The 18,568-nt window shown below is 37.1% G+C and overlaps 1 protein-coding gene across 1 annotated transcript; it reads right to left on the bottom strand.

Annotated features, from left to right (window-relative positions):
* Positions 1-218: 218 nt before the first annotated feature.
* On the bottom strand, positions 219-8,579 carry LOC125353257 (McKusick-Kaufman/Bardet-Biedl syndromes putative chaperonin-like). Its single transcript, XM_048348798.1, has 4 exons — positions 7,396-8,579; positions 5,163-5,338; positions 3,796-3,906; positions 219-696 (listed from the first exon to the last, which is right to left on the bottom strand). Exons 1-4 carry the CDS (start codon positions 8,378-8,380, stop codon positions 256-258), a joined length of 1,713 nt encoding a protein of 570 aa, XP_048204755.1. The 5' UTR covers positions 8,381-8,579; the 3' UTR covers positions 219-255.
* Between the last annotated feature and the right edge of the window lie 9,989 nt (positions 8,580-18,568).

Here is an 18,568-nt window from a genome sequence, read left to right as displayed (position 1 = left end):
AGCCTCATGACTGACAAAAAGAAAATAACAAAAAAAAAAAAAACCCAAACTCTAACTATACAGTGGTTACAGAACTTATAGTGGTCACTGTGAAATCACTAAGTTAACTACAATGTCTTTAATAATAATGCTTAAGATTCTAATTCTTTCTGCCCAAATATGCAGAGCAGACCTCTGAGAGTGAACAATGCACTAAATATTTTTCTTAAATCGATGGCTAGCTTGTATCATAATGTAAAGATGTCATCTCTTAAATCAGTTTTTATCTTCAATGACATATGAAAGATCTAAAATCAAATTGGCTGTCTCCACAGCTACCCGTAGGCCATTAAGCTTGGCAGTCAAGCAGTCCACGGTCAGACTGCTGGCTAACCCCATATCTGCATGTGGAAGGAAGGGTGGTGGTGCAAAAGGAGGATGTGTGCTTCTTAAGAAGGACCAGTCAAGTTCTTCCTGACTATTGAGTAATCCACAGCCACATCTTGAAAGCAAATCTGACCAGTTACTGACAGAGGGAGAATCCGCCTCAACTGACCAAAAGTGTCCATACTTGAGGTCAGTCAGAATTTCACCTCCATCGTGTTCCAAAGAGCAAGCAGGAGATTCTAGGGCACTGCAAAACGCTTTTGCCATTAGTTGAAGCTCGGCTTGAGTACATCCACAGTCTTTGAGAATGCTTTTGGTTTCACTGTAAGTCTAAAAGTGAAAAGCAAAAGCAAAGAGTAATTAATATAGAAATGTTTCAGAACAACAAGATACTTGATCAAAACCTTATTTATAAGGTTATCCATTCATCTTGATTCATTTTGGGGACAGTGTTAATGGGATGGTCAAAAAAGTTGGTCCTTAACAAGGCTGGTTATGGTAGAAATATGTTTCTAGTCATGTAATCAGAATGAGTGCATTAAAATAGCCCCATCATCAGCTTATTCTGAGTAACTTCCTAGTAATGCCTCCATGGTCTAATATTTTGATGCACATGGGGATGCCCTTGAAGATAATGTTCCAGATGAAGAACTATTATGTAAACAAAATGTGATTTGTTTAGAATAAGATCGCACACATTATTATTAAGTTACTATTTTGTTAGTCCATTATAGGTACACTCAGTCATCTGATTCACCACAAAAATGGCAAAAATGAACATTGGAAAAAATACAGCACCTTCATCCAATAGTTCTGGGATAATAAGACCAACATGGAGAGGATTGAATCTGTATCTCAGTCTCGCACTTTGTATAAAAATCAGCTCAAAAGTGAATTAAAGATCTTGGGGGCTGGGAACATGGCCTAGTGGCAAGAGTGCTTGCCTTGTATACATGAAGCCCTGGGTTTGATTCCCCAACACCACATATATAGAAAACAGCCAGAAGTGGCGCTGTGGCTCAAGTAGCAGAGTGCTAGCCTTAAGCAAAGAGAAGCCAGGGACAGTGCTCAGGTCCTAAGTCCAAGGCCCAGGAATGGCAAAACAAACAAACAAAAAACAACCAAAAAAAAAGTGAATTAAATATCTTAATGTTATAATAGAATGTTTGAAATCAATGGAACAAAACACTTGAAGATTTAGATATAGGCAATGATATTCTGAATATGACTCCAATAACTCAGGAGATAGTAGCAAGAATTGACCAATGGAGTTGCATAATATTGAAAAGCATCTGCACAGTGAAGAAAACAGAGTGAAGAAACAGCCTAAAGAATGACAGAAAATTTCTGTAAGCTGTTCATCCAACAGAAAATTAATATTCAAAATATATAAATAATGAAAAAAGACACTAACTCCTCCCAAATTCCAACTAAAAAATTGGCAAACGAACCAGACAACTCTCAAAGAAAGTATAAATGGCCAATTAGTCTGTCAACATCTTCACCTATAAAGGAAAGGCAAATCAGATCAGTATGGTTTTGATTGAATATTATCACAAAGAAAATAAGAACAAATGGTAGCAAGGATGTAGAGAAAGTGGACCCATTATATACTTTGGTGTGACCATTATACAAATCATATTGATGCAAATCAATAGAGTTCCCTCAAAAAACTAAAGCTAGAAACTATGTTATGATTCGGCTGCACCACTCCTGGGCATGTACCTTAAAGAATAAAACTCAGTATACAATAAAAACATCTGCACACACTTTATGGAAGCACTATTTACACTAGCCAAGTTATGGAATCAATCTAGGTATGTGTCAACAGATGAACAGCCACAGATAATGTGGTACTATCTACACAATGGAGTGTCATTTAGACACAAAGAAGAACACAATTATGTCATTTTATGGAACAGAAGATCATTAAGTGAAACAAGCCAGACTCAGAAAGACAAATGCCATGTTTTCTCTTATATACAGAATCTATATTAAAATTTTAAAAAATACATGAAAGTGTAAGGAGATTATTTGCTATTTATGGACTGACCAGAAAGAGGGTGCTGGGGAGTGAATATGATTGAAGTAAACATGTGTGAAAATGTCATAATGATAACTATAATTTTAAAAAACACAAGAAATGTACTCACTGCCTTACATATGAACCTGTAACCCTTCTGTACCACACTTTGAAAATAAAGAAAAAAAGTTTAATTAAAAAAAATAAAAACAAATGCAGTTTTCACCTAAATACATTACAATGGAGATTCTTTTCTTCAAATTAACAAAAACAGTAAGACTTTAAACTGTTTCTTTGCTCCAGTATTCAAAAAAGTTTATTTGGATATTTCTTGAGAGAAAAATTGTTAACAAACAAATAACTGCATAATGGTTTATGAATCCATACTTATTTACTTAATAACAGTGATAATTCTTGTTTTGTAACCAGGTGTGGACCAAGTGAGATAGTCTACATTGTACCGTCTCCCCACATCCTCAGTTTTGTATTGTTTTGCCAAAAACCAAGTTAAGGTATCTCCTTCTTCCAAAATACTTTCTCTACTCACTCAACTTCATTTGCAGAATAATTATCATGTATTCAGTATGAGATGGGCATATATTTTGCTTTTTATAAGGTGAGTTTAGTTAAATGTTCAGCAATGTGCTTTCTCTTCAAGTAGGTGTGAGGTTATTTATGAAAGCAGGGAAGGATATGTAGTAAAAAGTTTCCTCGGCCTTCAGTCCCACTACAGAGACCCTCAGAAACTCTCAGCCTATGCAATTTAGTGAACTGTACATACTTAGAAAGCCCTTCGTTTCAAATAAGGATTATTAATAATTAAAATGATCAGGAGGATAACACACTAAACTTATCTGGTAACTGCCAAGCACAACTTTTTATAGACTAACCAGAAATTCTATTTAGTAGAATTTTATTTGGAATCTATTAAGTAATTAATAGAATCAAATAGAATTATGGTTAATTCCAATTAAAATCTCTCATACATAGATACCAACTTAGAAAATACAATAACAAGTAGAGTGTTTTTATAGATTGTTCTCAATGCTCTATGAAGTACTGAAATATTTTGTAAAACCTAAGCACTCTACTGTGGGCATCACTTACTATATTTCAGCAGTTGAGCTGAGAACTTCTGAAAGCAGAATGCTAACTTCAACATGAAATACATATAGACAGTACTAATGGAATGATTCAGTAAGAGATTAGATTTGCAAAACTCACTGCAAGATGTTACCTTATATTTACAAGTATTGTTTTCCTGTTGTTTTTTTTTCAAAAATAGTTATCTGAGCTAGATTTTGGAAGAAACAGCATGAAATGCCTTAGGGTATTATGATTTGGTTTATTTTCACATAAAACAAAAATTGCTGGCAATTCAGGTGATCAGAAGAGGATCAATTTACCTTGTTTCTGATATATGCAGCCAAATGAGTCTCTGTGCAGCCACCTCCCAACAAAACCCAGGGTTCCTTAATTGTTAGCTGTAAAGCATGCAGTGCTGCCTGACATGCAAGCTACAAAAGAAACACATGAGAATCAAGAATTCACATCAGAAACGGGAAGTATAATCATGCTCTCAAAGCAACAAATATAGTGTGCTCTGTATTGACAAAGAACAGAATATGTTTTCAAAGTTGTAACTCGATTAATATATTTTGGAATAAAAAGGAAGTTTGCTTTTGTGGAGTGAGGTTAGTATTTTAATTTACATACAATTTGTTCTTCAGATCTGATTTACAAATGTCTAGCCTAAAAATACCTGGTCACCAGGTATTTCTGCTAACATGTAAAAGTCTCAGCAATAATAGTAAAGCAGCTGTAAATAGATGCTGGTGGCTCACATCTGTAATCCTAGCTACTCAGAAAGCTGAGATCTAAGGATCCCAGTTCAAAGCTAGCCTGGGCAGAAAAGTCTGTAAGACTCTTTTATCTTCAGAAAACCAGAAGTGGAGCTGTGGCTCAAAGTCGTAAGCACAGGCCTTGAGCACAAAAGCTCAGTGACAGCACCCAGGCCCTGAATTCAAGCCTCACAACTGACAATACCACAGATTATCATTTCCCTTGTCTGAAATCTGCATGTGTTCTTCTTGGCAGAGAATTCTAGTGAGATAGAAGACAGATATTGATGGGGGAATTCATTTGTTAATTGAATTACTCATAATACACAGCATATACAATTTAGTTCTTAAAGTAAGTTTATATTAAGGACCTTTAGGTTTTTTTCTTTCCTTTTTTTGGTGAGACAGAGGAATTTCAACTCAGAGGCTCATGCTTGCTAGGCAGGCATTATACCATGTGAACCATTAACTGCCCTTTTTGCTTTCGTTTTTTAAAAATAAGGTCTTGTATTTCTTTCCTTGGGAAGCCTAGGCCACAATCTTCAATTTATGTTCCCCATATAGCTGGGATGACATGTGAGCATCCATGCTCAGTGTTTTACAGGTTTAGAAAGGGTCTCCCAGACTTTTTGTTCAAGCTGGCTTTGAACTGTGATCTTCCTGATTTCTGCCTTTCCATCAGGTAGTATTGTAAAAAGTGGAAACAACACATCAAGTTTATTATGTCATAGAGAAATGATTTCTGATTGTGCTCCTTTCAGTGCTGAGATTGAATTCAGGCCCTTGTGAATGTGCTCAGCGCTCACTCTACCACTGACCCACATCTCCCACTCTGATTTCTCTCATTTTTGTTTTTGCTTTTTATACCATGATGGAAATTATGGAAAATAACGTGAAAACACCCCTTGCGGAACTCCAAGTTCATTACCAACCTTCAGCTCATCCCAGACGGTGTCATTTCTGTTGCAGAGCAGCAAGCTGCAGACAGTTGCTTTGTTAGGAATGAGATGAAAGAAATGTTTGGAACCAAATTGTGCAGAGCACACATCTTTCACGCTTCCATAGCTACTCGGAGATACTGAGCCTAAGGAACCAATAGGCTGTGTTCCTATTTTTATAAAGAATAGCAAACACAAAAGATATAAGCAAAGGTGGAACAAACATCCATTTAAAAATGAATGCAGATTAATAAATGAATTGATTCTTAAAGCCTCACCCAAGCTTTTCATTTAAGATATGAAATGTAGGAGCAAGAAGTAAAATGCATCTCATGAAACCTCTGAGACTCATATTCTGCTATTAAAATGATACACTGAGTCAAACACAGGTTCTTTGGTTTAGACTATTTCACAATACTGAGGATTAAACCCAGGGCCTCCTTCACGTTAGCCAGGTGGTCTACAGCTACACCCCCAGTTCTAGTTCTTTGAACATTTGTTAAAGCTATTTTTTCTTAGGAAAAGATAAAACAGCAGACCAAACTTTGTATAAATTTTCAGGAAATGCAAAAATCTCCCTTTTAGGGACCAACTCATTTCTCTTTAAAGGGGTTAAAATATTTAACACCATGTTCTCAGTCCTTGCAAGTAACCAACATGGACTAGGGTGGAAGCCCAGTCCTCAATACAATATTGGTTCCATGGGAAAATACTCCATGCTTTAAAAACTGACTCAATAATCAGAAGTACACCAAAAAACTGACTGATAATCAGACTTCTTAAGCCAGATTTGTGTAATGCTAGTAGATATTTAAGGCTATGAGTCAATGAGTTCCAAAGAATAATTTCTATTGTTTTTCTTATTAATATACCTTTTGATGAGTTGGCAGCTTTCAAAAGCAGGGCAATTACTGAAGTATAGTATGCCTTACATACTGCTCTTTTTAGGTGATTTATTTATACTAAGAATAAATTACAAGCTGGGTTACGGTAGTTGGCACCTGCAGTCCCAACTTCCCGAGGGGAAATTGTTGAAGACTGCTTGACACCAAGACTTCATGACTAGGCTGGGCAACATAGGGAAACCTAATCTAGAAAAAAAAGGGCGGGGGGGGGGGGGGGAATTGCGATCTATGCAAAACTAAATGATCATCTTTTTGATAGGTTGTCAATGCGGTTAAGGAGACTGAATCAAGGACTCCCCAACTTTTCTATGGATCTTCTCATAAAGATTTTAAACTTATTGAATTTGGGAAATACAGTGCATCTCTTGCCTTTAGTAATTTTGTTATTTAATATATTATCATCAACTGAGTAATCATTTTAGAAACCCTGTGGGTGGGATGGGAATATGGCCTAGTGGCAAAAGTGCTTGCCTCATATACATGAAGCCCTGGGTTCGATTCCTTAGCACAACATATCTAGAAAATGGCCCGAAGTGGCACTGTGGCTCAAGTGGCAGAGTGCTAGCCTTGAGCAAAAGGAAGCCAGGGATAGTGCTCAGGCCGAGTTCAAGCTCCAGGACTGGCAAAAAAAAAAAAAAAAGAAAGAAACCCCGTGGGGAAGGCCTGCTGTAGATGCTCAGGCCATGTATAATGACTATGATTGCTTTGGTTCTGGTTCTCAAAAGCTCAATGGGATTTCATTTTTTCAGCATTGGGGCATGCACTCAAGACTTGTGGCTTGATAGGGAACTACTCTACCAATTGAGTCAATGCCCTTAGTCCATTTGCTTTTAGTATTTCGGATGGGATCTTGACCTTTTGTTGCTTCTGAATGTAATCCTCCCACCTCATGCCTGAGCAGTTGTGATCACAGGCATGTGCTACCATACCTGGAGCGAGCAGGAAATAATTTTTTATATTAAAGGTATATGTACACAAATTCACTGGTGTTAGGATACAAGTGAAGGTGATATTTTACCAAATTACCTTCTGAATGGAACATGCTGTAAAGCCTTATTAATTCCAATAGTGGAAGAATTGGGGTAAAGTATAAGAGGCCTCATGCTTATGTTAGACTTAATTACCCACAGAAAATTTCTAAATTATTTCATAATAAACTGAATATTTGGGGGCTGGAAAACACACAGGAAATGGTTATGATGACACCATTTTTAGCAAGTGACCCATAATCATTTTCTGAAAGCTCCTTTGCTGTCAAAAATGATACACTGTATGATTTATTAAGTGTAAGTGGCAAAAAGCCCAGAGTTCTTTTCCTTTACCTGTCATTTTGCTCAGGGATTCCATCACAGTCACTCCAAGTCTGTCAATGGCAATAATGCGATGAGAACTGAGGAACTGTTTCAAAGATGGGTGTATAACTTTTTGGCACAAGACAAGATCTACATGATCACTAACTAGCTGCCTCCCTAAATGAAGCAACTGGTCCAGGGCTGCATTCTCAAGAGATACCCCAGAAGAGACCACCAAAGTTCCTTCTCCAGTCTCAGAAAAATCTCCCGCTAAAGAAATACAAAAGAGTGCCACTTTGAGGGGACCAGGTTTTTGAATGGGTAATAATCTCTGCAGTTGAATCTCTGACATGTCAATGAGTAGTCCAGGTAATACAGTAGAATCCGTAACTCTCTGACCCTTCCCAGGCACAATGATGCTCTGTCCTAAGACGACAGTGTCTTCCGTGCTTTCGGGAATTGTCAGCAAAAAGGCTCTCAGAATCAAAGCGCTGATGTGCTCTACTTCCTTTCTAGTGAGCATACAGGCGGGTTTGCTTGTTAATATACTGCGTGCCAAGCAAACTGGAATCTGAGTGCTACTAAAGTCAACTGGGATTCGGCAACCACAGGCCTCAGACATAAGGTAACTAGTACAGAGACTAAGAAGATGTTTATTTAATTTAATGGCAGTGGTGGGTGTCAAGTCCATTCTCTGAACATTCTCAATTAGGTTGCAGCAAAGAATGGCTGTGAACAAGCCACAGTCAAGAAAGCCCAGCACATGATTTTGCACGGAAGTGGTCAGGATCTTCAGTATGGGATGGGTGACTGGCAGGTTTCTGAGCAGGGCGGAAGACTGTGAGGTTGTACACACATAACCTCCCAGGCCATTGTGCAGCTGCTTCAGTCTTCCTGAAGGGCCATAGCATGATGTTACAATCCCTTTCAAGACAGCTAGTGTGGTCCTGACTCGCTCACTTGTTAGTGGTTCGCTGTTACACAATGATGGCTTCTTAGTTTCTAAACGAGACATCTTACCTCAGGTGTACCGTGGGAAGACAGCTTTTCTTTTGTTAAACATATTGTTCTATGCATTACATTGTCATGTGTTTTAAGGTAGAAAAATAGATTCATCTGGAACAAACATCTGAAAATAGAACGCTATAACTACAAAATTAAATAGTGCCTATGTTTCTGAAACCAATCAGCATATAATGACTTTTGGCATACTGATAATTACAACCATTTATTTTATTTTACTTCAGTGTTCAACAGTCCTTCATTTGTCTGTAGACTGAGATTTTACAGACTGTTTTGCAACCCTCTGTATAAAGTAAGTTCCAAGATGGACACCTATGAAAGATACCCCAGCTACCAGAAGCCAGTTCTTTCTAATCCAACTGGGGTTTTTCATCTCTTCTTTGAATATCAGACTCTGATTCAAGCTGTTTCTTTCTATAAAAAAAAAAAACAAAAAACATTTTAGAAGAATTCCACGACTTTTTGAGGACCACACTTTAATAATTTACCTGAATGGGCTGTTCCATCTTTATAAAAAGAAACTCCAGCTATCACAAGCCTCAAGAAATGAGAAAGGCGAACCAATTCTAACATTTCTGTATGTTTAGTGAATTTACCATGTAAGAGAAAGTGCTTTTATTTCAATAATTTTGGAATGTACAACATGGCTAAAAAGCTTAGGTAACAGTTATTAGAATATGACATACTTCAAGAAGAGAAATGCTGTTTTTATGTTACAATACTAAGAATAATAGTGCATCCCTGAAACCCCACCTACTTGGAAGTCAGTGTTGAAAAGATCACGGTTTGAGGCTAGGCCAGGAAAAAAGTTAGTGAGATCCCATCTCTATAAGTCAGCCATGTTGGTACTTGCCTGTAATCCACATACTGGAAAGAATAGTTATGAGGATCAGCGTCTGAGGCTAGTGTAGGCAATAGGCAAAACCATGAGGCCTTACTTCAAAAAACAACTAAAAATCAAAAGAGAGCTGGAAGTGTAGCTCAGTGGTTGAGCACCTGCCAAGCAAGCTCAAGGTCCTAAATTCAAACCTCAGTACTGACAACAAAAAAATTAGAGCTCAGTGGTATAATACATGTCTAAGTATGTTCAAGGCCCTGAGTTCTATCTTTAGCACTATTCCCTCCACCTCCCCCAGAAACCCCAAACAATTAAAATCGTTTACCTACTGAGTCTCCAATTAAAAAACAAACGAACACCCAAATGCTTTTATTCTTTTATAGAAATAATAAATGTTATGTTTTTATTTATAACTTTGTTTGGAAACTAGGTTTTAAAAGAAAAAACATTTCTATCCAGTCCCACTTGTAAATTATGAAAACTAGACAGCTGTTAGTATTCCTACTGCAGAAATTCACTAAAGTCTACATTTAGTTTAACAAAGCTGAAAGACGTAATGCATCAATGTACAAACTATGTTTCTATACAACTAATCTTCCCCAAAATGTTGGTTAAAGATGAGATTCAAAAAACAAGTATAGAAACCAAGAGGGCTAACCTTAGCTGACAAAGAAAATAGCAGGACCTGGTTTGCAATTACACTTCCAAAAGTCTGATTAAAATGTTACACACCAAATGAGCAAGCAGAAAGGCAGTAGTTTATGTAAAAAGGTAGAATACTGCAAGAGATCACACATAAAAAAACTGAGACAAAAATCTTGGCACTTTTATAATAATAATGTGTGAAAAGAATAAAAATCTCAGGTCATAGGCCTCAACTGTTGAGGCCTAGCATTTTAAAAGTAAAGGCTTAGCCAATTAGTGTTAGTGTTATTTTCAGGAATACGCTAACTATGGTAGCTTCTTGGAGAGAAGTTAGTCTTTTTAATGCAAATCTAACTACACAGTCTAAAGTACTCGCATATAAGGCTCAGTAGAATGGTACTGATACAAATGGTATCCTGAAGATGTGTGAAGAGGTAAGAAAGAATGTTATGCAAAGTATTTTGGTTACTGCTCCCAGTGTAAACATTCTATAACCATGGCAACTGGCTCAAGGTATAAGCAATGGTGGTCAGCTTTCTCCCTTCAACAATAAAGATACAGGAACCTTTTCTTCTGGCAGAAGAACTTTTATTTTCTGCCACAAGTAGCCAGGACTTAAGTATTATTTCAGTGGTTATTTTAAAATTCAGCAAAATCCAAGAAACACATTCCTAAAGTCTTAGAGAAGCGATTTACATATGGCAATTTACACACTAAAACATATACATACATGCAAACAATGGAAACTGTGGTTAATAAAGTGATTTTTTCAGTTAGAAGTTCCTAGTTGTAAAATGTTTTCAATACATAAATAGTGACATATAACTTTAAAAAAATGGAATGCCGGTATTAGAACTAGGAAAGTGAAAGGGAATATCAAAATAGAGACAAAAGATAAAAAGACAAACGACTACAAAAGCAATATTTGCAAAACCATTTGGTATAAACCAACTAAACAACTCATGGGGGGAGAGGGAAAGGGGGAGGAGGGAGAGGGGAATGAGGGAGGAGGTAACAAACAGTACAAGAAATGTACCCAAGGCCTAACGTATGAAACTGTAACCTCTCTGTACATCACTTTGACAATAAATAAGAAAAAAATATAATAAATGGAATACCATTTTGGCAATTCTGACAGTCTCTACATCTAGTTCAGGAATGGGGGACCTTTTCTCTGCCAAGTGCCATTTGGTTATGTACAATATTCCAAGGCAGCTGATGAGAAGCACATCTCGTATTACTACAAAATGAGAAGGAAAAAAAAAATCACAGAAAGAACTGATGGCCCTCTAAATCTTTTATTTATTTATTTTTTCCAGTCCTGAAGCTTGAACTCAGGGCCTGAAAACTGTCCCTGGCTTCTTTTTGCTCAAAGCTAGCACTCTACCACTTGAGCCATAGAGCCAGTTCAGCTTATGTGGTGCTGAGGAATCGAACCCTGGGTTTGATGCATGCTAGGCAAACACTCTACCACTAAGCCATAATTCCAGCCCCTCTCTAAATCATTTTATGATGTTAAATCTTTGGTTTGAAGAGGTTACCAATCTACTCATTATTTAGAACTGGATAAGCTATAAAGTATAAGAAAAAGGAATGAAATAAGATGTGGGAGTGGTGTATAGACTATATTTAGAAGTGGAAGTAGAGCTTTACTAAAACTTTCTTTTTCTTAAGCAACGGGATCCATAATTCTAGAAGTTGCCATTCAGAGGTATGGTCTTCACTATTCCTGAACATACAGGTCTGATGGGTTTGGTTTAGTTTTGTTTTTAAACAGACTTACTTAAGTGAAGTAACAGTAAAATATACATAATTATTTTCTAAATTAAGAGAAGCATTATAAAATGTTATTTACAGAAACATATATAACAGGTAAAAATCTTGTCTAAAACAGTATTCAGGTTCTGGGAAAATACCTATTTTAGGTCTGAGGCAAGAGAAACTCAAGGTGAGCTAAGAAAGCTTTCCACCCCAAACTAAGAATGCTACCAAAGACTACATGGGTTAAGTTAAAAGGGCACAGAGAAAAACGACATAGGAATCAATTTGAAAAGGATCCATGATGGGACAATTTCAGCACTAATCAAAATGGCAAATGTAAAGGATTAGTTGAACTGTATGCTAAAATCACAAATTCATACTGGCACCAAACTAAAATCCTTAGGCTATTAAGAGATGAACTCATTATTTTAAAAACCAATAAAGAATAAAGCATTTATTTTAGTTTTCTCTACAAATACATTTTGGAAGGGAAAGTTATGCCAGCTAATTAATGGAGAAGAATGTAAAGAATTTGAGCAGTAACATTTGGTACTCAGCCAATGAAATAATGCACTGGAGCATCACAGTGTTGGCAAATTAAGCCTATGGGCTATATGCAGCCTACTGTCTATTTTATAAACAACTTTACTGGAATGGAACTAGGCTCAGTTTTTTACTAACTGTGTGTAGAAGTTGGGATACATGGTTTGTGAGAGGCCTGAAATAACTTTCTTTTGGTCCAGGGTTTTTTAATTTGGGGGGGGCGGGGGCGGGAGGGTATTGTTGTTTGCAAGTCCTGGGGCTTGAACTCAGGGACAGGACACTGTCCCTGAGCTTGTTCTGCTCAAGGCTATTGCTCTACCATTTGAGCCACAGTTCCACTTCCAGCTTTTTGCTGCTTAATGGAAGATAAAGAGTTTGAGAGACAAAGGATAAAAAGACAAATGATTCCAAAAGCAATACTTACAAAACTATTTGGTATAACCCAACTGTACAACTCTTCACGGGGAGAAGGAAAGGGGGTGGAAGGAGGCGCAGGGGGGAAATGAGGGAGGAGGTAACAAGTTGAACAAGAAATGTACTCACTGCCTTACGTATGAAACTGTAATCCCTCTCTTCATCATTTTGACAATAAGTAAATATTTTTTAAAAATTTAGAGGAAGAAAAGGAGAGAGAGAGAGAAAAAAAAAAAAAGTTTCATGGACTTTCCTGCCTGAGCTGGCTTTGAACTGAGATTCTCAGATCTCAACCTCCTGAGTAGCTAGGTTTACAGGTGTGAGCCATGGGTGGTCAGCTTTCTTTGTGATCCTTTCACAGAAAAAGTTTGCCAATTCCTTGATTCTGGCAATGACTATTGATACATGTTAATAACTCATTTAGATATTAATGCTGAACATTTTATAATGGGGAAGAGAAAGCGTAAGAACTCACTTATTGATATTAGCAACATCAAAAGTAGATCAGACATAATGTGAAACAATGTGAGATTACCTAGATATAAACCATGGCACAATCCATTTACTATTGTTGTTTTGAAAGAAAAATCAAACCAAATTAAAATAAGCCTTTTGATCTAACTACCTGACTACAAAAAATAGAGAGAGAAACTTGTTAAATGATTAAAAAAAAAGATGCAATTAGCTAATTTCAGAATGTGTAGAAGGCTGATCAGGGGAAAAGAAATAGAACAGTCTATGGGGCTGGGGATATGGCCTAGTGGCAAGAGCGCTAGCCTCGTATACTCGAAGCCCTGGGTTCGATTCCCCAGCACCACATATACAGAAAATGGCCAGAAGTGGCGCTGTGACTCGAGTGGCAGAGTGTTAGCCTTGAGCAAAAAGAAGCCAGGGACAGTGCTCAGGCCCTGAGTCCAAGGCCCAGTACTGGCAAAAAAAAAAAAAGAAAAGAAAAAGAAATAGAACAGTCTATAAAAGAGAAATTATCTAGTAAATGTATTATATGGACTTTGTTTACAACTGAATTCCAACTACCAGCAAATGATTATTTTCCCCCACAAATATGATGCTGGAGTTGTTATCAAGGTATGTTTCTATGCCCAGACTTCAGTGGGACAATGTGAACAAGAGCTGTGTGTGTTTACTATTACTGTTTAAAAATATGTACTAAGGACTGCATAATGGAGCTTGGTCTTGGCTTTAAAACTTTTCAACAATTCAAAAATAAAGGAAAGGACAGACAAAAAAACATCGGCAAAGTTCCTGTGTGAAAGGTCATGGATACTTGACTGCTCAGTACTCTTTCTTCTCCCTTTTAACGTAGATTTGCAATTTTCCATAATAAGAGAAAAATAAAAAATAGTAAGGGACAAATAATAGCACATTCTTTTGGTGTGCTTCTGCTATTTTGAATTCATGTCTAACCCTTTCTAAATCCTGTTTCCACTTGCTCACCCAGTTTAAATATGAGCTTCTATTTGTGTGACTGGCAGTGGCAGCTTCTAAAACTACCATTTCTCCTTTTTTTTAGACATAGGCTAGTTACATAGCAAAGATTGGCCTCAAACACCCCATCCTCTAAACCCAGCTTCCCTAGTACTGAGTTTAAGTGTGAGTAACCATGTGCCCAGCTGGAACTAGTAAGCCTCTCGGGTTTATCACAAGATAATTTCTTAGACCTTTTAGTAATGAGGAACATCTTTAAAGTTCTTCTCCAAGAGGAACCTTAAAATGATCTATGTTACTCCAAAATTTTGAGCACCGTATTTAATTAAAAGGTCACAAAGGTATATTACAACAGGAAATGCTCTGTAATTATAGCAGCACAATCCTTGACCTGGAATCCTCAGGACCAGATGAGTTTCATATGCCAGAATCTCTTAAACAATACATGATATATAACAACCATACTGAAAATAATTACTGCCTACTCATAATCAATGTAGTAATAGAATAACATTCATAATATAACGCATTTCTGCAGGTCTGTAACACATTTTCACATTCAGTGGAAATGAATACTGCAAGAGGCTTTACGTCAGCTAAAATTAAGTTTTCCTGCCAAAGGAAATTATGACAAATGTTTCGGCTCTTAGAACACTTCAGGTTGTTGAATTATGGATGAGAGGTCTAAATTATGTAACTATACCCTCTTTAATTCAGTAACTCTCAAACATAACCAATTATTTTGAAGCTAAATTATTTTGAGCAAAAACATTAGATGCCAAGGAATGAGTTCAACTAGTTTTGTCTTGGAAAAAAAAAACCCACAAAGAACTATGTGGGTCACAACACAAACAACAGATACTTATCAGTTTAGGCCTTGTTTGCCAGAATTCTGTAAAATCAAGTTTCCCCTTATTCATACATACCATAGAAAGTCACCACTTTAAGTAGAACTTACCTGAAAAGACTGCAAAGCCTGCTATTTCTCTTGGATTTGGTCTTTTGGTGGAACTGCAAGTGGCAGACTATCTGGCTCAAGAATGTCGTCCTTAGGTATTCGGAAAACAGGGCTGTTTTTGATTCCGTGCCAACCAAGATGTATGAGCCCAACTAAAGGTACCATAACAACCAGAACTTTGTAGTCTTTCAAGAACTTCCGAAAGCTCATAGTCCTCAGTACTGGTGCACCTAAGAAAAAGACCACAGTTAACAACAACAAAACCCAAAAAACTGAACAAATTCCTCTAAATCATGCCTGTAAATCACAACTAGGACCAGGAAAGTGGCTTAGTGGTAGAATGCTTGCCTGGCATGCATGAAGCCCTGGGTTCATTCAATTCTTCAGTGTCACATAACCAGAAAAAGCCAGAAGTGGTACAATGGCTCAAGTGGTACATTTCTAGTCTTGAGCAAAAAAGCTCAAGGACTGCTGGGTGCTGGTGGCTCAAGCCCATAATCCTAGCTACTCAGGAGGTTGAGATCTGAGGATGATGGTACAAAGCCAGGGCAGGAAAGTCTGTGAGACCCTTATCTCCAACAAATTACTCAGAAAAAGCCAGAAATGGTACTGTGGATCAAGTGGTAGAGGGCTAGCCTTGAGCCCCAGGACTGGCATAAAAACAGTAACAAAAAACCCCCACAACTAACACATTGCACTTCATTAAAAGTCAACTTAAACATTTTTCTTTGTACTATACGGTAATGTTAACTAATAAGAGGGGATAGACACACAGAGAAAGCAGAAACTCAGGCTGAAAACATACAAAGCAATACTTAATTTTTAGTCAACAGTTAAAAAGAATATTATCTGTTGAGAAAGCTATACAAACTTTTGGAAATACTTATGCATACAATATTCTTTACACTTGTTATGAACTGTTCTCTCTTAGAATTACAATAAAGAGCTTTACATTTTTTCAAGTATAATTAAAAAAACCTTTGGGGCTGGGAATATGGCCTAGTAGCAAGAGTGCTTGCCTCGCATACATGAAGCCCTGGGTTTGATTCCTCAGCACCACATATATAGAAAATGGCCAGAAGTGGCGCTGTGGCTCAAGTGGCAGGGTGCTAGCCTTGAGCAAAAAGCCAGGAACAAACAGTACAAGAAATGTATCTAATGCCTAACGTATGAAACTGTGACCTCTGCATATCACCTTGACAATAAATAAGAGAAAAAAAATGAAATTGTGACCTCTGTATATCACCTTGACAATAAATAAGAGAAAAAAAAATCAAGGGGGGGGGGGAGCCAGGGACAGTGCTCAGGCCCTGAGACCAAGCCCCAGGACTGGCAAAAAAACCCCAAAACCCAACACCTTTTAATTCATTTTTGCCATGCTGATGACAGAAGTCAGGGCCTGATGCACATTAGGCAAACACTTGGTACCATAAGCTATAATGGCATTTAATTAATTAATTAATTAATTAATTAATGTCAGCTATGGGGACTGAACACTCTTAAAAACTAACAGTCTAGAAATATCCTCACAAAATCCCACTTGCTAATGACTTTGTAGTCTGTGGTCCTATAGGAAGGAGATGGGACCTTTAAGAGATGAAGTTAGGTTCCTAGGAGTGTGTCCATGAAGAGGATCCTAGAGGTTTCCAGTCCCTTTCTCTTGTTTACTTGCTGCCATAATATAATATGAGCAGCTTCTTCTGTCATACCCTCACTAAGATGGACTGCTTTATCACCAGCCATGAACTGAAATCTCCAGAACACTAAACTAAAACAAACCTTTTCTCCCTGTAAAGTTGACTTCTATCAGTATTACTGTGCTTTCAGTGACAGAAAGTTGACTAGCACAAATGCTGTTAGTCATATCCAGTCTTCTCAACACTTAAAGTGACTTTAGCACCTCTGACTATAATTGTCAACCTATGGTTTCTAGCCACCTTACTTTCAATAGATGACATCCATGTTATTTACTGTCTACCTCTCCATGATTGTTAATTAAAGCATTTGTCAGCTTTTCACGAATCATAGCTTTAAGACAAAAGACGTAAAGAAACTGAGACTGCTTACTAACTCATAGCAAATTCAAGTACAACTAATTACAGCCATATATGGGAAGCTTTACATTGTTATCTGCATGGAGATAATAAGATGTAACCCCATGTACTGTGAACAACTTGAAAAACAAGAGAAAATGGCAGCTCAGAAAAGGATGGAGTTTGCCTCCTATACTTAATTTGTGAGTTAAAGACAGAGATGCTCGATTTTTATGTGTTCTGTGTTTAACAGACTATTTTTCTTTCCATCTAGATAATTTAAGGATTTGCCCTTTTCTAGGTTGAGGTTTAAATTTGGGAATCAGTCTCTATTTTGGTTGAAAACTCATTATTGCCAAACATCATTGATGTTCAGTCCAGTGCTTCCTGGTTAATAAATGATGTGAATAGATTATGATTATTTTAATGTTTACTGAACATCTACATGCTTCCATCTCAAATTTTCCATACCTCACATATTGGGTTGGCCAATGAAGGTAAGAGAATGACTATTTTCTGACAGGCTATAGGGAACACTAAAATATAAACTTCCGATTGCAAACATTCTTTAAATTTTCTTCACTTCTATCTAGGACACTAACCCCCTCCCTCCTTTGAATTACAAAAATTACCATATCTTCAATTTCTATCATTAGGGCCTGTGGCAAATTTTCTGTGCCTTGTCACATTTCAAGATAATGAAGGTTTCTTGGTGGCAGAAATAATAGTAAAGTCCAGGACAAAATGGAGATTATGCTTAATAGATAAGGCCAAACAATTGGGTTATAGACAGCAACCCATAATTTTCATGTAATGACAACTAAAACCATCAAATTTTGCTGCTGCACAAAACAAAATCAGGCCCACAAGGTGGATGCTAGGAATATTTTATAGAAAATTCTCTCTCTCTCTCTCTCTCTTTTTTTTTTTTTTGGCCTATTGGGCTTACTGGTGCCATCTGCTGGCCTTTTGGACACTGTGTAAGGAATTTTTCTTTTTTTAAAAATCTCCAACAGTTGCACAAGAGGCTTCATTTAATATGTCCATTTACGTGACAGGGCTGCAAAAGAAGGTAGAAGAAATGATTCTGAAAGTTTTTACCCTGCTCTAAAAAACACATTTCAGCTCTTTGTGAGCCATTGGAACAGATCTGCAGTATCATAGTGCAGTCATACAGTCATCTTTCACAATTTTGGGCATGTCTCTATCTACGTAGGAGGTTTAAGTGACTTTTTATTTTTATAGGAGGATAAAATTTATGTTTTTCAGTATAGCACTAGTACTACTAGCTTCTAGTTTCTGCCTGCCAGTTTTCAGGAAGTACAGTATAGTAAATAGTCTAGGTGAAAATGCTTTGCCATGAAATGATAAAAGGGATGAGCCCTAGAACTATACTGCTAGGGTGTTAAATCTCCATTTTACTCATTTACAACTAGTAGTGAAGCCTTGGATGAGCCACTTAATCTCATATCCCTCAAGCCTACCATTCATAAAAGAATAGAAGCAATTTCCATGTAACTAGATTGTCATGCAGCTAGCACC

Source organism: Perognathus longimembris, chromosome 6, assembly GCF_023159225.1.
Source record: "Perognathus longimembris pacificus isolate PPM17 chromosome 6, ASM2315922v1, whole genome shotgun sequence".
Lineage (NCBI taxonomy): Eukaryota > Metazoa > Chordata > Mammalia > Rodentia > Heteromyidae > Perognathus > Perognathus longimembris.
This window is presented reverse-complemented; position numbering and strand designations above follow the sequence as displayed.

Coding starts and splice junctions, on each gene's coding strand:
- LOC125353257 (XM_048348798.1), bottom strand. CDS start 8,380: ATGTCTCGTTTAGAAACTAAGAAGCCATCATTGTGTAACAGCGAACCA. Junction 3,907..5,162: donor CCGTCTGGGATGAGCTGAAG/GTTGGTAATGAA, acceptor TTTCTTTTGTAG/CTTGCATGTCAGGCAGCACT. Junction 697..3,795: donor CTGCATATATCAGAAACAAG/GTAAATTGATCC, acceptor TTTCACTTTTAG/ACTTACAGTGAAACCAAAAG.